Below are 25,823 nucleotides of genomic sequence, written 5' to 3' on the forward strand. Positions count from 1 at the left end.
CATTAATTGATTTCTCCATTCTAGCCATTGTCTTCACAATTGCTAGCCTGAATTCCATCTCCGACATCTTGGTTGTATCTGCATCCATTTGTAAATCTGCAGCATAAGTCATAATCTCTGAGTCTTTTCTATTTTGGGGGCTCATCCTCCTAGTCATTCTGTTGATGGGTGTTTGAGGGAATGTATAGAGTCCAAATTATTGACCAGAACCCAAGCAAGATGCACCTGTTTTCTTGGGACCTTAGGGTTGCTGGCCTCTTGTTTTCCCAGCCTGTCTTCTGCGGGAGGGGCCTGCCGTGCTGTTACTCAGGCAACCCTGTTTGGGTGGAGTTGCCCTGCGCCCCTGTGGCGGGGGATGGGCTCAGCGGGAATCAGTGTTTGGGGCTTTTATTCTCTGGCGGTTTTCCCTGGCAGCTTTCTGCGTCTCTTCCGCGAGTCAGAGCAGAAGAGACCGTTTCCAACCCTCTGCCTCAGAGCAGAGAGATCGCAGTCTGTTCTTCAGTGAGCTCTGCAGGCCACACCATCTCCGTTTCTGTCTGTGCTGCTATAAACTGCAGTGGCCTGGGTTGTGCACCCCTCCGCAGCACTCCCAGTCCTGCCTCCAGGTCGGGGCACGTCTCTGCCCTTTGTGCTTCTAAAACCGCCAGCCACTCCCAGTTCGCGTGTGTGACCTGCTGCTCTGGGTTTCCGTCCCGGGGGCTGCAGTTCACAAGCACGACCCTGCCGCTCCAGGTTTCCATCCCGGGGGCTGCCCTAGAGTCCTTTTCCCACCGCTACCAGTCTGCGAGTCTGTGCCTGTCCCCAGCGTGCGAGGCTGTCACTCACCGGCGGTGTAGGATCCCCATGGCCAGGCACCCTCCCGCTGCCGTTTATCCTCCGATATCTGCCCGCGGAATCACGGCTCCCCACTCCTACCTCAAAACCAACTGCCTGTGATATTCTGTTTGTAGAGATCCAGATCTTCTTACATCTCAGGCTGGTTTCGTGGGTGCTCAGAGTGGTCTGGTAGATATCCAGCTCAATTCCGGGGACCAGTTGAGATAGGGTCCCCTACTCCTCCACCATCTTTCCAAGTAGGGAGTTTTTTTAGAGAAAATGTGTATCTGTTCATAATGTATGTTAAAATTTGTTTATATTTAGCATTTATTTTTTCTATTTCTCATTTTACAGGGCATGATTTACATTTAAATAAAAAGCACAGTTCATAAGTTAAAGCTGATTAGTTTGACAAATGTGTACACCCATGTACACACCATCTTACTTAAGATACACAGCATTTCTATGACCCCAGAAAGTTCCCTTCTCTTTTCCCAGTTACTGCCTTCCACCCTGAGTGAAAATCCACTGTGCTGATTTTCATTATCACATAATAGTTTTACCTGGTTTTGAACTTCATGTAAGTGGAATCATACCATATGCCCTCCATGTCTAGCTCCTTCATTCTGCGTGTTTTTGAGATTCCTCCATGTTGTCATATGTATCAGTAGTTAGTTTCATTTTATTGCTAAGTAGTAATCCATTTCCATGATGACTTCTTATTATTAAATTATATTCTTTATATATTTTGGATCCAAGTCCTTTATCAGGTATGTGTTTTGAGGTAGGTTTTCTCAAAGTCTGTGGCTTGTGTTTATTTTCTTAAGCACTTTTTTAAACAGGCTTACAACAAGAAAGATTTATTTTTTTTCAGTTCTTTGGCTTGGCAGTCTTGCTGGTTTTCCTGCTGATCTTGTCTGGAATCATTCAGATAGCTACAGATATCTTGTGGCTGAACTGGATGTAGAACACCCAGAATGACCTCACTTACACATCTGGAAGCTGGTGCTGGCTGTTGTGTCTGCCTCTTCCTTGAGGAGGATTCTCAACTTCTAGTCAGCTAGACTGGACTTCTTCACAACATGGAGGCCTCAAGATCCTGAGAGAGTGAAAGCAGGGGCTGTGATGCCTCTCCAGTCCTGGGATCGAAAGAACTATAACGTCACTTGTGCTGCATTCCATATTTTTACGCTTTCTATTGTTCTTTCTTTATTCCTGATATTCCAAGTATTCCAGGTTTTCTTTGGTATCATTTCCCTTCAGCTTGAAGAACTTTTTTTCACACACACATACAAAAATAGATGATAGATAGATAGATGATAGATAGATAGGTAGATAGATAGATAAATAGATAGATAGATAGATAAATGATATAGAGATTTGAGAGCAGCTTTACTGGCAACAAAATCTTTTCATTTTCCTTCATCTGAGAATGTCTTGATTTTACCTTTATTCCTGAAGGATATTTTTACTGGGCACAGAATTCTAGAAACATTGTTCTTTCCTTTTAGCACTTTAAAAATATTGCACCATTTCTTTCTGGGTTCCATGTTTTCAGTTGAGAGATCTACTGTTTTTCATTGCACATACTGCATCATACTCTCTGACGGTTTTCAAGAATATTCCTTTGTCTTCAGTTTTTTGAAGTTTATTTCTGATGTGTCTTAATATGGATTTTTGTTTGGGGTTCACTCAGCTTCTTGAATCTGTAAATGTATATCTTTTGCCAATTGGGGATTTTTTAGTCATTATTTCTTTAAAAACTGTTTTTAGCCACAAATCCTTCTCTTCTATTCTACTGATACCAATGTTAGATGTTTTCTTTTTCCCTACAGGTCCCTTTGATTCTGTTCATTTCTTTGCAGTCTATTTTCTCTCTATTGGTCATATTGAGTTCTTTCTATCGTTCTTTCTTTGAGTTCACTTATTCTTTCCCCAGTAATATTAATTCTTTTCTTTGGCCTCTCTAGTAAGTTTTTTATATTGGTTATTGTTTTTTTTTTGTTTTTTTTTTTTTCAGTTCTATAGTATCCATTTGATTTTTTTATATCTTCCATTTCTTTGCTGGTATTTTCTATGATGAATTAGAAAATCACTATTTGTAATAAGTGATTCAGGCAAGATCATTTAGGGATCCTAAAATTAATGGATATATGTTTGAGGAGACAGAGGTTTGTACATAGTCTCAAAGTCCTGTCCCACAAAACACTTAATGATTACTTACTAAATTATAAGTAACATGAATACTTATCAACACTTATTAATTAGTAAATAAAGTAGTTATACATATCAATCAATTAAAAAAATACTTGTTAACTTTAAAGTGGAAAAACTTGGCTCACACCATCTGAGCCAAGTGATAAAAGTTGACCTTGCTATTAGTGGGAGAAATTAATATCATAGGTCTTTGGCGTGTTACACTGAAAAGAACACAGATTCACTTCTCTAGTATTCTGACCAAAAGTGCACATGCCTTAATGAAATTAGAAGGAAATATCCAACAAAACAAAACTGAGGGAAATTCTATGAGATAACTGACCAGTACTCTAAAAATGCTAAGGTCATGAAAGATAAGGAAAGATTGAGGAATTATTCAGATCAAAGGGAACTAAAGACACATAACAATTAAATCAACATGTGATCCTGGATTGGATCCTGGACTAGAAATGAAAAGGAGAAAAAGGAAGTTTGTTTTTCTTTGTTTTTTGTTGGTTTTATTTTTGCCATAAAGAACATTGTTGGGACAACTGGAAAATTTGAATGGGGTCTATATTAGATGGTGGTATTGTATGAATATTAATGTTTTGATTTTAATGGCTGTTTTATAGTAGGGAAGTGTATTCATCCATTAGGGCTGCCATTACAAAATACTACCAACTGGGTGGCTTGAAAAACAGAAATTTATTTTCTCAAGTTCTGAAGGCCAGAAGTCCAAGATTAAGGTGCCTGCAGGGTTGGTTTCTGACAAAATTTTTCTTGGCTTGCAGATTTCCTCCTTCTTGCTGTGTCCTCAAACAACTTTCTTCTGCAAGCACATTCCTGGTATCCCTTCTTCTTATAGGGATCCAATCTTATTGAATTAAGGTCCCACCATTATGACCTCATTTAATTTAGTCACCTCCTATAAGGCTCTGCTACTAACTACAGTAATATTGAGGGTTAGGGATTCAACATATGAACTTTGGGGAAACACAATTCAATCCATAACACTTTCCTTTCTTGGTTTTAGGAAATATATACTGAAGTATTTATTAGTAATGGGACATAATGTCAGCTATACAGGCTAGAAAAATACTGCAGAGAATATTAAGATAAATATGTTTTATTAATAAACATATTAATAAAATGTGAACAATTGGGGAATCTGGATGAACTGTATATAGGCGTTCTTTGTATTATGCTTGCAACTCTTCTGAAAGGTTTCAGTTTTTTCAAAATAAAAAGAAAAATATGGCACATGTATTTATATCCATCCATTATTTTACCAAATGTGATCCAGGCTATCCAGATGCAAAATAAATGTAATCTTAAGTGTAAAATGGCAAATCTGAAATTGGTCACAATTTGGGTATAAAAGAGATTTCAGGAGGAAGGGAACATCATGCCTTCATATCCAGGTCATGAACTTGCAGAAGACCAGCAAGCAACACTTCTTACCATTTTACCCCAGATGGCTGAAGAAAAATTATAAATTGAAGAAAATTTATTTATTCATTGAATTCTTCCAAGAGTTACTTTTCTACTGCAAATGAAATTTGGCTTTCAGAAGCTCAGTCACACCACAGATGCTATAGTCTTCTATTTATCTTTTCTTGCACAATGTTTCTCACCATAGCTTTAGAAGTCTTGAATCTTACATATTCTCCAACTTTATTCTAATTCATCAAGATTGTCTTGGCAGTTTTTGGTGCTTCTAATTTCTAGAAAAATTTTAGAATCAGCTTATTTCCACAAAAAATACCTGCTGTGATTTTTATTACAATTCCATCTATATTTATTGGACAGATTAGTCCAAAATTGTCCTTTTTCTGTAATCCTTGTCAAGTCTATCATTAAAACTATGTTGAGATTTTCCTTATGGTTTAATATATGATCAATTTTTTTAAAAGATTTTATTTGTTTATTTGACCAGAGAAAGACACAGCAAGAGAGGGAACACAAGCAGGGGGAGTGGGAGAGGGAGAAGCAGGCTTCCCGCTGAGCAGGGAGCCCAATGCGGGGCTCGATCCCAGGACCCTGGATCATGACCTGAGCCAAAGGCAGACACTTAACAACTGAGCCACCCAGGCGCCCCATTTATGATCAATTTTGATTAATGTTCCATGTGAACTGGAAAATAATATCACTCTATGGTTGCTGGATATAGTGTTCTATGTTTAAATGTTTAAACATTTGGTTTAAATCTATATCATTACTGATTTTTTGTCTGTTTCTTCTATCAGTTATTGAGAGAGATGTTTTAAAAATCTCCATTCATGATTTTGGATTTAATTTTAGGTTAACTGTTGAGTCATATATTTTAAGGCAAATTTAGACTGTTATGTCTTCCTATTAAATTAATACCTTTAGGGGCGCCTGCGTGGTTCAGTCATTAAGCGTCTGCCTTCAGCTCAGGTCATGATCCCAGAGTCCTGGGATCAAGCCCTGTATTGGGCTCCCTACTCTGCAGGAAGCCTGCTTCTCCCTCTCCCACTCCCCCTGTTTGTGTTCCCTCTCTCACTGTGTCTCTCTCTATCAAATAAACAAAATCTTAAAAAAAAAAATTAATACCTTTATTAGTATATTTTATACATGTTTGTATGTATACAAATGTTTACTTCTTTACCTCTTATGATAGTTTATGTCTTAATGTCTGCTTTGTCAAATATACAGCTACCTCACCGTCCTTTGAGTTTGTATGGCATATATTTAGTTATTTGTCTATCCTTTTACTTTATAACCTATGTTCTTTTACATCAACTGTGTCTCTGCATATAGCTCAGTCTATTTATTTATTTTTATTTAATCTGGCAATCTGCTTTTAAATTGGATATTTAGCCTATCTTCATTAATTTATTACTATAAATTTGGGTTAATCCTGACCATCTTACTATTTGTTTTCTACTATCTATTTTTCTCCTTTATTCTCCTTTTTAAAAGTATTTGTGCACTTTCAAATAGAATTTTTATTAAATCATAATGTACATATCTTTAAAGTTCCAAAACATAACTATATTTTTTTCAATTAAACACATTCAAGAAACCAGGTAACCATTAGGTAAATACTATACTGATTTTGAAAATCACAGATTAATTTTGCAGTGTTTTCAATATTTTTGATCAGTAGAAGCAAACATTATGGATCTTTTGTATCTGGCTTCTTTCATTCAACATTATGTTTGTGTGTTTACCAATGTTGTTTCCCAAACATGTGTTTTGTTCAGTATTTCTGTTTGAATATACTACCATTTCTTTATTCATCCTCTTCTTGAAGGACGTTTACATTTTTATGAGTTTGGGGCTTTTACAATTAGTGCTACAAACATATTTTATTAGATATATATATGAATTTCTAAGATTGTATGTCTCAGAATATGTATACATATGTGCATATGTATGTATATATATAACATTTTTATTTAAAATCTGTTGTGTATTGGGGTGCCTGGGTGGCTGAGTCGGTTGAGCATAGAGAGCTCTTGGTTTCAGCTCAGGTCATGATATCAGAGTTGTGGGATCAAGCTCTGTGTCAGGCTCTGCACTCATCAGGGAGTCTGCCTGGAGATTCTCTCCCTCTGCTCCTCCCCCAACTCACATTCTTAATCTAAAATAAATTAATCATTAAAAAATTTTAATTGTGTATTATATATACATCTCTGTACGTATATATATATATATCCACACACATAAATATGAGATTGCTGGATCATGCAGCAAATATGTAAAATATGCTCAACTTCAGTAGATTTCAAAATCTTACACTTCCAGTGAGGAGTGAATAGGAGTTCCAGTAATCTCATTGACACTTGGCACTGTCTGAATTCTGCATTTAGCCTTTCTGGTTTGTGTGAAATATTGTTGTATTGTGGTTTTAATTTATATTTCCCTTGTCATTAAATAACCTGAATATTTTAATATCAGCCATTTGTTTGGTCTCTTTTTGTGAAAGCACCCTGCAAATATTTTGCCCAGTTTTCTTTTGTTCCATTGTCTTTTCCTTACTGATTTGTAGATTTGTCAGATTAAAAATAGCTTCTCCCAGACTGTGGCTTCCCCTTTCATTTCCTTAATGTCTTGTAATAAATAGAGGCATTTAATATCATTGTTTTTTATGGTAAATTCTTTTGTCTTGGTTTTTTGCCTTCCCCCAAAGAAATTAAGATATTCTGCCATGTTTTCTTTTAGGTGATTGTTATACCATTTACATTTAGATTTATAGTTCATCTTATGCATTTCTTTTTTTTTCTCCTCTTTTAACTTTTTTGTTTGTCTGGTATGATAAAGAGTAAGGGTCAGGTTGTATCTTCTCCATCTGAATACCCACTTGATGCAGTACCATCTGCATTTATTGAAGGACTATCACTTCCCTCCTGCATTAGACTGTCGTCTTTGTCATAAATCTGCTGATGTATATTTTATTGCTAAGTCAAATAAGTCAGACAGAGAAATACAAATACTGTATGACCTCATTTGCATGTGAAATCTAAAAACATCTAACTCGTAGAAACAGACAGTGAAATGGTGGTTGTCAGGGGCTGAGCAGAGGGGAAATGGGGAAGATGTTGGTCAAAGGGCCTTTCAATTATGAAATGAGTAAGTTCTGAGCATCTAAGGTACAGCACGGTGACTATAGTTAACAATACTGTAATGCACACATGAAAATTGCTATGAGAGTAGAACTTTAATATTCTTACCATAACAACAACAAAATGGTAACTATGTGAAGTGAAGGAGGTGTTAGTTGACCTTACTGTGGTAAACATTTCATAATATATGGGTGTATCAAATCATCACTTCGTACACCTTAAACTTACACAATGTTATATGTCAATTATACTGCAAAAAAAAAGGTTGGGGAAAAGAGAATATTTTGCTTATAATGTTTTTTTAGAAATTATATTAACTCTTTCCACACCTTTTGAAAGAGTGCATAAGAATTGTATTGTTGCTCCCTTAAACAAAGCACTGAGATGTACCACAAGAAAGTGTCACAGCCACTATGGATCCTGTGTCACTGAGAAATAGAGGGACAGAAAATAAGAGTATAGAGAAAACAAAACAAAACAAAAAAATCAGGCAGTGCTCCTTCGGTTAAAAAAAAAAGACTATAGAGAAAACGATTAGTAGAAGGCCATAAAGTTGCAGACATGAAGAATGTGGCTTGAGGGTGGGAGAGCAGTGGAAAGAGGATCCAAACACCCAGAAGGACTTCCCCAGTATCTTCCCAAAAGCCTGATGAAAGCCTTGGTGTAAGCCAGCTCTTTTTCACCATAAAATCTATTCTGTTAACAACAGTGTTCTGGCCACAGTGCATACATCACATTTAGAAAACTGTAGTCTGGACTTTTACTTCAAATCAGTAGCAATATTCAACTTGGGATTTTAGAAACCCTTGGGAAATTGTCATATATTTTCCTTGAAAAACCTTGGCAGAGAACAATGCAGACATCTGGGAGTCAATATCACCACAGACAACAGAAAGATAAATATAAGGCTTGCACCAGCAACTCCTATCCTCAACAGTGACCAATTAGCTGCTCACAGGACACTAGTCATGACTTTACTTTCTGCACCTGTCTTTTCAGCATCTCATAGGGTTTGGAAGCCTGCTCTCTGTTCACCGGCTGCATCCATTCTGCTTGTCAACTATACATTCTGGTAGGAAAAATATCCCAGAGCCTCAAACTTGCATGTCAGCAGCTCCTCACTGTTGATGCAGTAAAACAAGGATGCTTCTCCACATGGAAAGTTGAGGATGGGATGGAGGAGCAAGTGCACTAGAAGGTGTCTTCAAGCAGCGAAACCATGATGTGGAGTGCTGCGGCAGAGGGACTCTTATCTCAGCAGCACACAGGGCTAAACATAGAAGTAGCTGCCTGTTCCTGTTAAATAGTATAGGAGGTGACAGCTATGTTGCATGTTAGGTGGGCTTCTACCCACTGGGGGAGGCAGAGCCAGAGCTTTCTCAGAACCGTAAGTTGTCTGGAAGTCCAGCTCTAGCCCAGAATTGGAGGCAGTGAAATATGGTTGTTTTAATCTGTTTGATCCTTTCTGGGGTTTCAGTGGTCAAGGCTGCCACAGAGCCTTGCTGTGCTATGAAACATCTGGGCTATGGAAACAGGGCTTCCTCAGCCAGAACACTGGCAACATGAGCTGCATATTCACCCCACTCTGGGACAACAGCCTGTGACAAATGAGTTTCCTTCTCTTCTCCTTTCCCCTCAGCCCAGAGCAAGGTCTTGAGTTGTTGGAAGACAATAGCTGTGTGAGGAGGAAGCCCTGCCTCCCATGAGGTGACCTCTGTGTGCCTGGCCTCAGGGAACCTGGTGGCTTGCTGGACGTATTGAGTCAACAGGAACAGGAGAGGCTCCTTCAAGCTGTCCATGCAGGAGTGAGCAGTTTGGTTTCCTGAGCAGTCCTTCAGAGGACCTGGCCCAGGGTGGGTTAGTGAGAGTGACACATCCCACACTGCCGACCTTTAACCTAGTATTGAGATGCTAGAGCCAAACACCATCGTGAGAGAAGTTACTGATTGAGAGGACTGAAGAGAGAAGGTGTTCACTGAGCTTTGATGTAAGAGTGAGTATATGGAACCAGGTGCCCAGCATATCCACCTAAGTGGGTTAATCCTATGACTAACTGTCACTCCCACCTCCATCACCACCGAGCATGAACCCTGGGTGGGAGTGGTGGTAAATCCTGGATTTCTACTCTATGTCATGTTGTTGAGCGGCCCATAATGTCTCTGGTCTCCTGTAGTTCTATAAAATGCTTGTTTTAAAGTAGATCCTCCCTAAGCTCTGTGTCATTCCACAGGTCAATAACTCATCAGTGACTCTAACTAAGGATAGAAACAATTAAATAAAGCAAATCTTTCACTTCAGGTTTAGAGATCATCAGCAATACATTTGTTTCCCTTTTAAAATATTTTAATACCGTATCTGGAAACAGTAAGGGCTCTATGATCAGGCAGATCTAGCTCAAGAACCAGCTATATGACCTAAGCTCTCTGGAACTCTCTAAGCCTCAGTTTCTGCTAATGTAGAAGAAGGGGCTCATAGTTCTTTTGAAGAAAAATAGAAATACTGAATATCAGTGACCGGCATAGTACAGTACCAAGCATAAGTCCTCAACATATGATGATGATGACAACTTGGACTATAGAATGTGTTAAATTATAAAACAGATATTCAAAGGGGATATTTCTAACATTACTGTTATGCTTACTTACAAATTGATAATATTATTAAAAACAATACAATTTTGTATAATTAGAAAAATATCAATTTCCCTGCTTACTATTGATGCTCTATTTAAGGATTATATTAATGACCATTACATTACAATTAGACTTTGAGGAACTCATAGAATATATTGGCATCATATGCCAAGTGAGTTACATGCTTTATCTTAATTAAGTCTCACAAGAACATGAACAGGTAGATACTATCATCATTCTATAGAGGATGAAATTGAAGTTCACAAAGGTTAACTTCCTTTTCAAAGATGACCCATCTCTTAGGTGTTAGAACTCAGTATTGAACAAGTATTAAATTCAGGTCCTTTTGATTCAAGACCAACTGCCTAAACCATTTTTCTCTCAGCCTAGCCAATTTCTTGGATAGGCAAATAACTTAATCATATGCTCCTCTAAAACCTTTGTGTTCCCTGATGTCTTTATTGTAGGTTAAAGACTATAGGGATGCTGCTGTAGAAGGAGATGCCCATAGAAATGGGGAATGGAACAACTGTCCAAGAATTCATCTTGGAGGGGTTTCCTGCCATCCAGCACCTGGGAAAGGTCCTCTTCCTTGTGCACCTGCTGGCTTACCTGGCATCCATCACAGGCAATGTTGTCATAATGACCATCACCTGTGCTGACTCCCGACTCCACACACCTATGTACTTTTTCCTCAGCATTTTCTCCTTGTTGGAGTGTTGTTTCATAAATGCTGTTATTCCTAAGTTGTTGCTCATCTTTCTTTTAGGCAGGCAAACTATTTCCTTTCCTGCCTGTTTCATACAAGCTTTTTTCATTGTATTTCTGGGAGCAGCAGGTTTCCTCCTCATAGCAGTGATGTCTCTGGATCGGTATGTGGCCATTTGCAAGCCTCTGCATTACCCGACCATCATGAACCTGAAGACTTGCTTCCTCCTGGTCACTGCCTGCTTCACATTGCCCTTCCCTCTCATCACTGGTCCACTAGTAAAGGTTTCCCAGTTATCCTTCTGTGGTCCCCATGTCATCCCCCACTTCTTCTGTGACATCAGCCCCCTGATTCATCTCTCCTGTTCTGACACCAGGTCTGTTGAAATGTTGGCCTTCGTCCTTGCCTTGTTTATCCTTTTGACATCCCTTATCATAACCATCATTGCCTACAGCAACATAGTAGTCACAATCATGCGACTCCCATCAGCCAAGGAGCAACAGAAAGCTTTCTCCACCTGCTCTTCTCACCTCATAGTCCTCTCTCTGATGTATGGCAGCTGTGTGTTTATATATGTGAAACCAAAGCAAACAAACAGGCTGGACTCCAACAGGGAGGCTGCCCTTGTGAACACAGTGGTGACCCCGTTGCTCAACCCTGTCATCTACACTCTGCGGAACAAGCAGGTCCACCAGGCTCTGAGGGAGACAATGTGCAGAATGAAAATATCAAGATAAAAATAAAATCACATGGCCTTGGAGTGGAAGACTTCTGAGAACCAGGTGTCTTCATTCTGGCCAATAATATGAGGTCTAGTGCATTTTCTCTGGCTACCTCACCTGAACACTGTACATCCCTAGAAAAATGGAAATCTGTTTTCAAAAAATCCTTTACTGAATTTTTATTCTTCCCTCTCATAGAAGCCATGTGCTTGAAATTTCCAAAATTTTGCAGATTTATACACTTTTTATTTCATTTCTCTCTAGCCATAAACACAGCACAACAAAACTAATAATGATTTACCAAAAGGCATTTGGATAATTAATATTACAGAAGGTTGTATATTATGTTGTGTTTAGGAAGGAAAGGATGGAAATAGTACCAATACTTGGGCCCACATTCCCTCCATGCCTAGCCCAAGGAAATAATGTTCATAGTATCCTTCACCTTGGAATATATATGGTTTGCATCAGGTATGCTCTGAAATGCTGTTCTTGGCCCTTAGCTTAGCTCTCTCTCTATATATGCATCAATCTCATGCTGGAGAGAAACAGAATTGTTCTAAGGCTTAGACCATTCTCTAAGGAGAGGAAATGACCACAGCATCCCTTGGCTGATCAGTTCCTATTTCCTAAATTATTTATTCTAGCTACAGCCCCTCAGATGCATGATACATACATATGATTAGTTCCTATCTTAAAGCTGTTACCACAGATCATTTGTGTATATCAGTGGAAGGAAACACTTATTTCATACTTCTATAATTTCTCCCAAAGATTCAAGTTGGGGGAACCTAAGTTATTTGCTTATCTACTTTATAGTGTAATGAAAATAAACAAATTAAACATTTTTTCCTGGTTGACTGGTTTTGTCAACTATAATGTTATCTTCTGATTGATAACCTACTTTAAAAACAACATTTCCATGAACTCAGTCTTTAAACTTTTGTACTTTTTGCATCTATTTTCCAGCTAGGATATGTCTATTTTTTTCTTCAGAGGAAACATCTCTAAAAGATTAACACAATTGTTATTTTATTTTTAAACCAAACCCTGAGGCTAAATATCAAATTCATTTTATGAAACATATTCTATACCATGATTAGATCCTGTTTGACCTTGATGGTCCTATACAAATTTCAATTTCATCTGATTGACAATGAAGAAATATCAAACATGCCCTAAAAAATCAGAGATGATTATCTATACACATTGTATTAACAGGAGTTTGGAAAAGACAAGATCAGAGTGGGAAAATGTGTACAGCACTGTACCCATTCTCCTTTCCAAAAAAAGAGTGCAGGCTTAGGGAAGTGGCAGTAGGGATGGAATGCAAAGGGACCAGATTAGACTCTGAATCATTTGCACTGGACAAATCTGGTGCTGCCTTCAACTAACTAGTCAACTTCCAAAAATACCTAAGTCTTCTCTTCATAAAATATGAAGATTGAGCTAGATAATCTCTAGGGTCCACTTGAAAATACTCAGGGACATAGCAAAAAGATGCTACAGGAACATAGAAATAATGTTCCACCCTGGGAGTTGAACTACTGAAGTGTATGGAAGTGGGGGGGGGGGAGGAGCAAGATGGCAGAGGAGTAGGAGACCTAAATTTCGTCTGATCCCAGGAATTCAGCTAGATAGGGATCAAACCATTCTGAACACCTACGAACTCAACAGGAAATTGAAGAAAAGAAGAGCAGCAACTCTCTGAACAGAAAAGCAACCACTTTCTGGAAGGTCTCTTCTGATTTGTTTAGTGTATATTTTTCTGTCTCTCATGCATCTATTCTCCTCTGGACAAAATGATAAGACAGAAAAAATCACCTCAAAAAAAAAGAACAAGAGGCAGTACCGACTGCCGGGGACCTAATCAATACAGACATTGGTAAGATGTCAGAACTAGAGTTCAGAATGATGATTTTAAACATACTAGCTGGGCTTGAAAAAAGCATGGAAGATATTAGAGAAACCCTTTCTGGAGAAATAAAAGAACTAAATTCTAACCAAGTTGAAATCAAAAAAGCTATTAATGAGGTGCAATCAAAAATGGAGGCTCTAACTGCTAGGATAAATGAGGCAGAAGAGGGAATTTGTGATATAGAAGACCAAATGATGGAAAATAAAGAAGCTGAGAAAAAGAGAGATAAACAACTACTGGATCACGAGGGCAGAATTCGAGAGAAAAGTGATAAGATGAAACAATATTAGAATAATTGGGATCCCAGAAGAAGAAGAAAGAGAGAGGGGGGCAGAAGGTGTACTGGAGCAAATTATAGCAGAGAACGTCCCTAATTTGGGGGAAGGAATCAGGCATCAAAATCCAGGAGGCACAGAGAACCCCCCTCAAATTCAATAAAAATAGGTCAACACCCCAACATCTAATAGTAAAATTTACGAGTCTCAGAGACAAAGAGAAAATCCTGAAAGCAGCTCGGGAGAAGAGATCTGTAACCTACAATGGTAGAAATATTAGATTGGCAAAAGACCTATCCACAGAGACCTGGCAGGCCAGAAAGGACTGGCAGGATATATTCAGAGCACTAAATGAGAAAAATATACAGCCAAGAATACTATATCCAGCTAGGGTGTCACTGAAAATAGAAGGACAGATAAAAAGCTTCCAGGACAAAATAAAACTAAAGGAATTTGCAAACACGAAACCAGCCCTATAAGAAATACTGAAAGGGGTCCTCTAAGAAAAGAGAGAGCCTAAAAGTAACATAGACCAGAAAGGAACACAGACAATATACAGTAACAGTCACCTTACAGGCAATACAATGGCACTAAATTCATATCTTTCAATAGTTACCCTGAATGTAAATGGGCTAAATGCCCCAATCAAAAGACACAGGCTATGAGATTCGGTAAAAAAACAAGACCCATCGATATGCTGTCTGCAAGACACTCATTTTAGACCCAAAGGCACCTCCAGATTGAAAGTGAGGGGGTGGAAAACCATTTACCATGCTAATGGATACCAAAAGAAAGCTGGGGTGGCAATCCTTATATCAGATGAATTAGATTTTTTTTTAAAGATTTTATTTATTTATTTGAGAGATAGAGAATGAGAGACAGAGAGCACAAGAGGGAAGAGGGTCAGAGGGAGAAGCAGACCCCCCGCTGAGCAGGGAGCCCGATGTGGGACTTGATCCCAGGACTCCAGGATCATGACTGGAGCCGAAGGCAGTCACTAAATGAACTGAGCCACCCAGGCACCCCACGAATTAGATTTTAAACCAAAGACTATAATAAGAGATGAGGAAGGACACTATATCATACTAAAAGGGTCTATCCAACAAGAAAATCTAACAACTATAAATATCTATGCCCCTAACATGGGAGCAGCCAATTATATAAGCCAATTAATAACAAAAGCAAAGAAACACATCGACAACAATACAATAATAGTGGGGGACTTTAACACCCCCCTCACTGAAATGGACAGATCATCTAAGCAAAAGATCAACAAGGAAATAAAGGCTTTAAATGACACACTGGACCAAATGGACTTCACAGATATATTCAGAACATTCCATCCCAAAGCAACAGAATACACATTCTTCTCTAGTGCCCATGGAACATTCTACAGAATAGATCACATCCTAGGTCACAAATCAGGTCTCAACCGGTACCAAAAGATTGGGATCATTCCCTGCCTATTTTCAGACCACAATGCTTTGAAACTAGAACTCAATCACACAGGAAAGTCGGAAAGAACTCAAATACATGGAGGCTAAAGAGCATCCTCCTAAAGAATGAATGGGTCAAGCAAGAAATTAAAGAAGAATTTTAAAAATTCATGGAAACAAATGAAAATGAAAATACAACTGTTCAAAATCTTTAGGATGCAGCAAAGGCAGACCTAAGAGGAAAGTATATAGCAATACAAGCCTTTCTCAAGAAACAAGAAAGGTCTCAAATACACAACCTAACCATACACCTAAAGAGCTGGAGAAAGAACAGCAAATAAAGCCTAAACCCAGCAGGAGAAGAGAAATAATAAAGATCAGAGCAGAAATCAATGAAATAGAAACCAAAAGAACAGTAGAACAGATCAACAAAACTAGGAGCTGGTTCTTTGAAAGAATTAATAAGATTGATAAACTCCTGGCCAGACTTATCAAAAAGAAAAGAGAAATGACCCAAATAAGTAAAATCATGAATGAAAGAGCAGAGATCACAACCAACACCAAAGAAATACAAACAATTATAAGAACATATTATGAGCAACTCTATGCCAGCAAATTAGATAACCTGGAAGAAATGGATGCATTCCTAGAGATGTATCAACTACCAAAACTGAACCAGGAAGAAATAGAAAACCTGAACAGACCTATAACCACTAAGGAAATTGAAGCAGTCATCAAAAATCTCCCAACAAACAAAAGTCCAGGGCCAAATGGCTTCCCAGGGGAATTCTACCAAACATTTCAAGAAGAATTAATACCTATTCTTCTGAAACTGTTCCAAAAAATAGAAATGGAGGGAAAACGTCCAAACTCCTTTTATGAGTCCACCATTACCTTGATCCCCAAACCAGACAAAGACCCCATCAAAAAGGAGAATTACAGACCAATATCCCTGGTGAACATGGATGCAAAAGTTCTCACCAAAATACTAGCCAATAGGATACAACAGTACATTAAAAGGATTATTCACCGTGACCAAGTGGGATTTATCCCTGGGCTGCAAGTTTGGTTCAACATCCACAAATCAATCAAATCAATCACAAATCAATCAAATGTGATACAATACATTAATCAAAGAAAGAACAAGAACCATATGATCGTCTCAATAGATGCAGAAAAAGCATTTGACAAAGTACAGCATGCTTTCTTGACCAAAACTCTTCAGAGTATAGGCATAGAGGGTACATACCTCAATATCATAAAAGCCATCTATGAATAACCCCCAGCGAATATCATTCTCAATGGGGAAAAACTGAGAGCTTTCCCCCTAAGGTCAGCAACACGGCAGGGATGTCCACTCTCACCACTGCTATTCAACATAGTATTAGAAGTCCTAGCCATAGCAATCAGACAACAAAAGGAAATAAAAGGCATCCAAATCGGCAAAGAAGAAGTCAAACTCTCACTCTTTGCAGATGATATGATACTTTATGTGGAAAACCCAAAAGACTCCACCCCAAAACTGCTAGAACTCATATAGGAATTCAGTAAAGTGGCAGGATATACAATCAATGCACAGAAATCAGTGGCATTCCTATACACCAACAACAAGACAGAAGAAAGAGAAATTAAGGAATCGATCCCATTTACAATTGCACCCAAAACCATAAGATACCTACGAATAAATCTAACCAAAGAGGCAAAGGATCTGTACTCAGAAAACTATAGAATACTCATGAAAGAAATTGAGGAAGACACAAAGAAATGGAAAAACGTTCCATGCTCATGGATTGGAAGAACAAATATTGTGAAGATGTCAATGCTACCTAGAGCAATCTACACATTTAATGCAATCCCTATCAAAATACCATCCACTTTTTTCAAAGAAATGGAACAAATGATCCTAAAATTTGTATGGAACCAGAAAAGACCCCGAATAGCCAGTGGAATGTTGAAAAAGAAAAGCAAAGCTGGTGGCATCACAATTCCGGACTTCCAGCTCTATTACAAAGCTGTCATCATCAAGACAGTATGGTACTGGCACAAAAACAGACACATAGATCAATGGAACAGAATAGACAGCCCAGAAATGGACCCACAACTCTATGGTCAACTAATCTTCAACAAAGCAGGAAAGAATGTCCAATGGAAAAAAGACAGTCTCTTCAACAAATGGTGTTGGGAAAATTGGACAGCCACATGCAGAAGAATGAAACTGGACCATTTCCTTACACCACACACAAAAACAGACTCAAAATGGTTGAAAGACCTCAATGTGAGAAAAGAGTCCATCAAAATCCTAAAGGAGAACACAGGCAGCAATCTCTTCGACCTCAGCCACAGCAACTTCTTCCTAGAAACATCGCCAAAGGCAAGGGAAGCAACGGCAAAAATGAACTATTGGGACTTCATCAAGATAAAAAGCTTTTGCACAGCAAAAGAAACAGTCAACAAAACCAAAAGACAAATGACAGAATGGGAGAAGATATTTGCCAATGATGTATCAGATAAAGGGCTAGTATCCAAAATCTATAAAGAACATATCAAACTCAACACCCAAAGAACAAATGATCCAATCAAGAAATGGGCAGAAGACATGAACAGACATTTTTCCAAAGAAGACATCCAAATGGCCAACAGACACATGAAAAAGTGCTCAACATTGCTCGGCATCAGGGAAATCCAAATCAAAACCTCAATGAGATACGACCTCACACCAGTCAGAACGGCTAAAATTAACAAGTCAGGAAACGACAGATGTTGGCGGGGATGCAGAGAAAGGGGAACCCTCCTACACTGTTGGTGGGAATGCAAGCTGGTGCAGCCACTCTGGAAAACAGTATGGAGGTTCCTCAGAAAGTTGAAAACAGAGCTACCCTACGATCCAGCAATTGCACTACTGGGTATTTACCCCAAAGATACAAAAGTAGGGATCCGAAAGGGTACGTACACCCCGATGTTTATAGCAGCAATGTCCACAATAGCCAAACTGTGGAAAGAGCCAAGATGTCCATCAACAGATGAATGGATAAAGAAGATGTAGTATATCTATATACAATGAAATATTATGCAGCCATCAAAAGGAATGAAAGCTTGCCATTTGCAACGATGTGGATGGAACTGGAGGGTATTATGCTGAGCGAAATAAGTCAATCAGAGAAAGACATGTATCATAGGACCTCACTGATATGAGGAATTCTTAATCTCAGGAAACAAACTTAGGGTTGTTGGAGTCGGGGGTGGTGAGAAGGATGGGGTGGCTGGGTGATAGACATTGGGGAGGGTATGTGCTATGGTGAGCACTGTGAATTGTGTAAGACTGTGGAATCACAGACCTGTACCTCTGAAACAAATAATACATTGTATGTTAAAAAAAGAAGAAGATAGAAGGAAGAGTAAAATGAAGGGGGGGGGGAATTGGAGGGGGAGATGAACCATGAGAGACTGTGGACTCTGAGAAACAAACTGAAGGTTCTAGAGGGGAGGGGGGTGGCGGGATGGGTTAGTCTGGTGATGGGTATTAAAGAGGGCACGTATTGAATGGAGCACTGGGTGTTATGCGCAAACAATGAATCATGGAACTCTACATCAAAAACTAATGATGTAATGTATGGTGATTAACATAACATAATAAAAAAATTTTTTTTAAGATTTTATTTATTTGACAGAGTCAGCAATAGAGGGAACACAAGCAGGGGGAGTGGGAGAGGGAGAAGCAGGCTTCCTGCAGAGCAGGGAGCCCGATGCGGGGCTTGATCCCAGGACCCCAGGATCATGACCTGAGCCAAAGGTAGACGCTTAACGACTGAGTCACCCAGGTGCCCAAAAAAATTTTAATTAAAAAAAAAGTACAATGAGATATCCCCTCACACCTGTCAGAATGGCTAAAGTCAACAACACAAGAAATGACAGATGTTGGTGAGGATGTGGAGAAAGGGGAACCCTCCTGCACTGTTCCTGGCAATGCAAGCTCGTATAGCTGCTCTAGAAAACAATATGGAGGTTCCTCAAAATTTAAAAGTAGAACTACCCTATGATTCAGCAATTGCACTAATAGGTATTTACCAAAAGAATACAAAAATACTAATTCAAAGGGATACATGTAGCTTTATATACAATATCCAAATTAAGGAAACAGTTCAAGTGTCCATCTTCGAATGAATATATAAAGAAGAAGTGGTGTATATATATAGTATATCTATAATGGAATACTACTCAGCCATAAAAAAGAAAGAAATCTTGCCATTTGCACAAACATGGATGAAGCTAGAAAATATTATGCAAAGTGAAATAAGTCAGCCAGAGAAAGACAAATACCATACTATTTCACTCAAAGGAGCATAGGGGAAAAAAAGAGAGAGAGAGAGACAAACCAAGAAACAAATTCTTAACTATAGAGAACAAACTGATGGTTACCAGGGGAGAGGTGGGTGGGGTTATGGGGTAAATAGTGGATATGGATTAAGGAGTGCAGTTGTTGTGATGAGCTCTGGGGGTTGTATGTAAGTGTTTAATCACTATATTGTACACCTGGAACTAATATGACACTATATTTTAACTAACTGGAATTTAACTACAAACTTAAAAAAGAAAACAAAAAAACAAAAACTGGAGTATCCAGAACCTTACAAAGTACTTTCACTTCTGAGACTTTCAGATAGCTTTTTCTTCCTCTTTCTATCCCATCCACATAATTCAGCTTACATAATCATTATGTATATAGTAGGAGGTTCATTAAAAAGGAAAAGATTTCTTTTTTCCATACATGAAAAAAAATGGCAACAAAAGAATCCAGATAAGATAAATTACCCTATGCCTTCACTTCTCCTCCTGGACCCAAATTGGAAGCTACTAACACTACCATGCTTTTCCTCATATGGATGGATGGGTAATAGGTGTGATATTAATGAACGCTCTAGATCAGAATTGATGTGTTCCAGGTCCCTGTTGCCATTGTTGCCTTATTTTAAAGGAAATTCCATCAGGGACAGTGGTTCTCAGAGTATTACTAGTATTCCTACAGCTCCACCCTCACGCTGGGGTTCGGCCTAATGAGTGCTTCACTCCATCCTGATCCCCAATTCCTGTTCAAATTATCATCCCCTAAGCCCTCTCCCATAGTATCATAGAAGAGGTGATTTACCTTTCCTCAGGCCTTAATTTAGCCTTCTTCCTTAGGGATATAATACTAGAAATTGGAATCTTTCTAGGAATAGACCATGTTAACCAGATACACTATAAACCAAAATATTATTATCTAAATCCTGAATATAGGTGTAGCCTATTTTTCAAGAGTGGCTGAGGGCCAGAATGGCTAACATAATAATATTCTGAAGAGAATCCATGGCTGATATTTGCTTTATCACTCCATGTTTTGATAATTACAAATACAACCTTAAGAACTATCCCTTTCCTTACTCTAACACTCAAAGCACAAGGAATGCTCGAAATGTTCTTGATAAATGAGATCTCAAGGTATGCTTTAAAAACATAAAGAGTGTGTATTGAAGAGCCACAAAGGCACTAACCAGAAAAGAGAAACTAGACCAAGGACAATTTGAAACATTTCTTGGTATCAGTTCACCACCCCTTATGCGAGATACAATGTAGAGTTAGTTCAGCCCATTTCTTTGAGTGTCCACTTTGTAAAACTTTCCATCAAACCCAGACCCTTTTCTCCCACATTCCCACCATCATGTTGGTGTTGGGACTTGCTCAGGTCTGAGAGGTATTTCTGCACCATGAAGCTGGCACAAAATAAAATTAAAACCCCATAGAAATGAGCCTTTATCTTAGCATTAAAGTGTATAGTCTCACATCGCTCTAGCTTCTGTAACTCTTCTCCCATTATTCTTTATTTTCCCTACTTCCAACTAAGAAAATCACAATGAGGTCCAAGTTTGCCATGAACTGAGAATAGAGCGTGTAGATGGACAGATGTTGTAAAAATGATTTTGTATACTTGTGGGAAGGTGGGACCCATATGAATACTCATGAAAGTCTCTATAATATTTGCCTTGACCTTGTAAGATCAATAATGATGAGGGCATATTCAGGCAGAACAAATTTCCAGCTACCATATACCCCAGGATTGCCAGCAAGTAAAAGAGTTTAGTCCTCTTATCAGGCTCTGGATGGGAAACCAGAGGCCACAGAAAAATGGATCATTCCTGCCACTGAAGCCCAGCTGAGATATCCAGGAGAAGAAGCACCTTTCCAACACAGTGGTTGCTATGGATACAGCTTCTCCACCCTCAGGCTAACATCTCTTCCTCTTCTGCATCTAAAAAGATCTGGGGATACACATCCCAGAAACTTTTCGAGAGGGGTCTGACAGGTTACAGATGTTACAGAAACCACCTACCATGCCATGCCCCCTTCTTCCCTAAAGAGGAAAAAATGTGTGTGTTCGTTTTTCAAAAAGATTGGGGAGCACAATGAAAATATTCTTAAGATGAAAATATGCAATGAAAAGAATCATAATATTGATGGAAGCATGAAGAATGTGTGAATAAAAGGTGGACTTCACCAGTATCTTTCCAAAAGCCTCCTGAAAGCCAGGGTGTGATCCAGCTGTTTCTCACCATAAAATCTGTTCTTTTACAACTATGCTCTGGCCTCAGTGCATACATCACATGTAGAAAGTTGTAGTCTGGACTTTTACCTAAAATCAGTAGCAATATTCAACTTGGGATTAAAAAACCCTTGAGAAATTGTCATATAATTTCCTTGAAAAATCTTGGCAGAGAACAGTGTGGACATTTGGGAGTCAGCATCACCACACACAAGGGAAGATAAATTTAAAGGTTGCATCAGTAATTCTTGTTCTCAACAGTAACCAATTAGCTGCCCCTAAGACACCAGCCGTGACTTTACTTTCTGCTGTTTCGTCAGCATCTAATAAGGTTTGGGGACCTATACTCTCTGCTCACTGGTTGGGTCAATCCTGCTTGGTGATCAGTCTTGTGGTAAAAATATCACAGAACCTCAGACTTGCACATCAGCATCTCTTCATTGTTGATGCAGTAAAACAAGGATGCTTCTCCACATGGAAAGGTGAGCATATGATGGAACAGGTGCGCCCATGACGTGGAACACTGCTGCAGAAGGATCCTTGTCTCCACAGCAACCAGGGCTAAACCCATAAAAAGCTGTCTGCTCCCATTAACTGACAGCAATATTGCATGTTAGGTGGGCTTCTACCAGTGGGGAAGGCAGAACCAGATATTTCATTCATGAGAATGCTAAATAGTCTGGGAGTCCAGCACTAGCCCAGTATTTGGGGCAGTGAAATGTGGTTGTTTTGGTCCCTCTGCTCCTTACTGGGGTTTCAGTGGTCTGGGGTGCCATATAGCCTTGTTTTGCTATGGAAACAGGGCATTATCAGCCAGAACACTGGCAGTATGGGATGCATATTCACCTCACTCCAGGACAACAGGCTGTGACAAATGAATTTCCTTCTCCTCTCCTTTCCCCTCAGCCCAAAATGGGTTCTTGATTTCTTTGAAGACAACAGCTGCAAAGGAAGGAAGCCCTGCCTCCCATATGGTGACTCTTCTATGTATGCCTGGCCTCAGGGACCCTGGTGACTTGGTGGACTTACTGGCGTCAACAGGAACAGGAGAGGCTCCTTCAGGCTGTGCCACTAAGGGGTTAGCAGTTCAGTTCCATGAGCAGCCCTTCAAAATTCCAGGCCCACGGTGCATTAGTGAGAGTGACACATTCCACACTGCTGACCTTTAGCTTAGAATTGAGATGCTGGAGCCAAAAACCATTGTGAGAGAAGTTACTGATTGAGAGGACTGAAGAGAGAAGAATGTTCACTGACCTTTGATCTAAGAGTGAGTATGTGAGTGTCAGGTGCCCAGCATATCCTCATAAGTGGGTTAATCCCATGAACTTTATCACACCCACTTCTGTCACAGGCCAGCATGAACCATGGGAAGGTAGGTGGTAAATCCTAGATTTACAACTTACCTCATGTTGTTGAGCAACCCCCAATGTCTGTGGTCTCCAGTCTTTTCTATAAAATGCTTGTGTTAAAGTAGAGCCTTTCTAAGCCCCATGTCATTCCACAGGTCTGTAACACATAAGTGATATTATCTAAGGATAGAACTAAGTAAGATAAATAAAGCTAATCTTTCACTTAAGGTTGAGAGGTCATCAAGAATAGATTTGTTCCTGTTTTAAAATATTTTGTCACTGCATTTGGAAATAGCAATTACTTCAAATTCGGGCATTCTGGCTAAAGTCCCAGCTATGTGACTTAAGCTCTCTAGAACTCTGTAAGCCTTAGTTTCTGCTCTTAAAAGAAGGGGATCGTGGTTAATATGGTGAGTAATAGAAATACTGAATTTCTGTGATGAACGTAGAAAAAGCATAAGTTCTCAACAGACGATGATGGACCATAGAATGTGCTGCATATTTTAAAAGGGATAGTCAAAGGGAATATTACTAACATTATTGTTATGTTTACTTACAAATTAATGTTATAAAAACAATAAAATGTATAACTAAAAAAATGTCAATAACTCTGCATAATTAAACTCTATTTAAGCATAATACTAATGATCATAATATTACACTTAGAATTTGAGGAACACATAAGAAACATTGGCATCATATGCCAAGTGAGTTACATGATTTATCTTAATTAAGTCTCATAAGAACATGAACAGGTAGATCCTATCATCTTCATTTTATAGAGGGTGAAAGTGAAGTTCACAGAAGTTAACTACCTTACCAAATATTACTGATCTCTCAGAAGTTAGAAATCAGTATTGATGTGTATTGAACTCTGGGCCTTCTGATTCAAGAACCAACTGACTAAACCACTTTACTATCTGCCTCTCCACCTTCTCTGATAGTCAAATAACTTAATCATGTTCCTCTAAAACCTTTGTGTTTCCTGATGTCTTCATTGTAGGTTAAGTACCCCAGTGACACTGCTGTGGAAAGACATGCCCATGGAAATGGGGAATGTTACAACTGTCCAAGAATTCACTTTGGAGGGGTTTCCTGCCATCCAGCACCTGGGAAAGGTCCTCTTCCTGGTGCACCTGCTGGCTTACCTGGCATCCATTGCAGGCAATGCCGTCATAGTCACCATCACCTGTGCTGACTCCCGGCTCCACACACCTATGTACTTTTTCCTCAGCACTTTCTCCTTCTTTGAGTGTTGCTTTACAAGTGCTGTTATTCCTAAGTTGCTGGTCATCCTTCTTTTAGGCAAGCAAACTATTTCCTTTCCTGCCTGTTTCATACAAGCCTTTGTCTTTGTATTTCTGGGAGCAGCAGGTTTCCTCCTCATAGCAGTGATGTCTCTGGATCGGTATGTGGCCATTTGCAAGCCTCTGCATTACCCGACCATCATGAACCTGAAGACTTGCTTCCTCCTGGTCACTGCCTGCTTCACATTGCCCTTCCCTCTCATCACTGGTCCACTAGTAAAGATTTCCCAGTTATCCTTCTGTGGTCCCCATGTCATCCCCCACTTCTTCTGTGACCTTGGCCCCCTGATTCATCTCTCCTGTTCTGACACCAGGTCTGTTGAAATGTTGGCCTTCGTCCTTGCCTTGTTTATCCTTTTGACATCCCTTATCATAACCATCATTGCCTACAGCAACATAGTAGTCACAATCATGCGACTCCCATCAGCCAAGGAGCAACAGAAAGCTTTCTCCACCTGCTCTTCTCACCTCATAGTCCTCTCTCTGATATATGGCAGCTGTGTGTTTATATATGTGAAACCAAAGCAAATGAACAGGCTGGACTCCAACAGGGAGGCTGCCCTTGTGAACACGGTGGTGACCCCACTGCTCAACCCTGTCATCTACACTCTGCGGAACAAGCAGGTCCACCAGGCTCTGAGGGAGACAATGTGCAGAATGAAATATCAAGATAAAAAAAATCACATGGCCTTGGACTAGAAGACCTTAGAGAACCCTGAGTCCTCATTCTGGCCAGTGTAGCAGTCCACAGAGTTGTAGTGCAGGGTCTCTGGCAGATCTCACTTGACCTTGCACATCCTTAGGAAAATGGAAGTCTGTTTTTTCAAGGCTACATTTTACCTTGATGTGCATACTATCTTCTCCCTAAATATTCCATATTTTGATGACAATTAATTGCAATATCCTTTACTGAATTTTTTATTCCCTCTGATATAAAGATATGCTTGAAATTTCCTAAATTTAGTAAGTTATACACTTTTTATTTCACTTCTTTCTAGGCATAATCATGGCACAATGCACTGATGATTAACCAAAAGGCATTTAGATAATTAAAACAATAGAAGGTTGTTTATTACTTTCTGGTTATGAAGGAAATTATAGGAATACTACCAATACTTCAGTCCATATTCCCTCCATGCCTAGCCCAAGGAAATAATGCTCATAGTACCCTTCATCTTGGAATATATATGGTTTGCATCAGATGTGCTATTCTTGGCCCTTAGCTTAGCTACATATGCATGTGTCAATCCCATGCTGGAGGGAAACAGAACTGTTCTCAGGCTTAGATCATTCTCTAAA

General features: G+C 39.2%; 2 protein-coding genes across 2 annotated transcripts; both read left to right on the plus strand.

Moving 5' to 3' along the window:
• The first annotated feature begins 10,717 nt into the window (after positions 1-10,717).
• On the plus strand, positions 10,718-11,680 carry LOC118549506 (olfactory receptor 6C74-like). Its single transcript, XM_078076852.1, has one exon. It carries the CDS (start codon positions 10,736-10,738, stop codon positions 11,678-11,680), a length of 945 nt encoding a protein of 314 aa, XP_077932978.1. The 5' UTR covers positions 10,718-10,735.
• Positions 11,681-24,245: 12,565 nt separating this feature from the next.
• LOC118549509 (olfactory receptor 6C74-like) lies at positions 24,246-25,223 on the plus strand. Its single transcript, XM_036113931.1, has one exon. The coding sequence runs from the start codon at positions 24,255-24,257 to the stop codon at positions 25,221-25,223; it is 969 nt and encodes a 322-aa protein (XP_035969824.1). The 5' UTR covers positions 24,246-24,254.
• Positions 25,224-25,823: the final 600 nt, after the last annotated feature.

The sequence above is a fragment of the Halichoerus grypus genome, chromosome 7, assembly GCF_964656455.1.
Source record: "Halichoerus grypus chromosome 7, mHalGry1.hap1.1, whole genome shotgun sequence".
NCBI classification, from domain to species: domain Eukaryota; kingdom Metazoa; phylum Chordata; class Mammalia; order Carnivora; family Phocidae; genus Halichoerus; species Halichoerus grypus.

Excerpts from the sequence above, each read along its gene's own strand:
- LOC118549509 (XM_036113931.1), top strand. The coding sequence starts at position 24,255 with ATGCCCATGGAAATGGGGAATGTTACAACTGTCCAAGAATTCACTTTG.
- LOC118549506 (XM_078076852.1), top strand. The coding sequence starts at position 10,736 with ATGCCCATAGAAATGGGGAATGGAACAACTGTCCAAGAATTCATCTTG.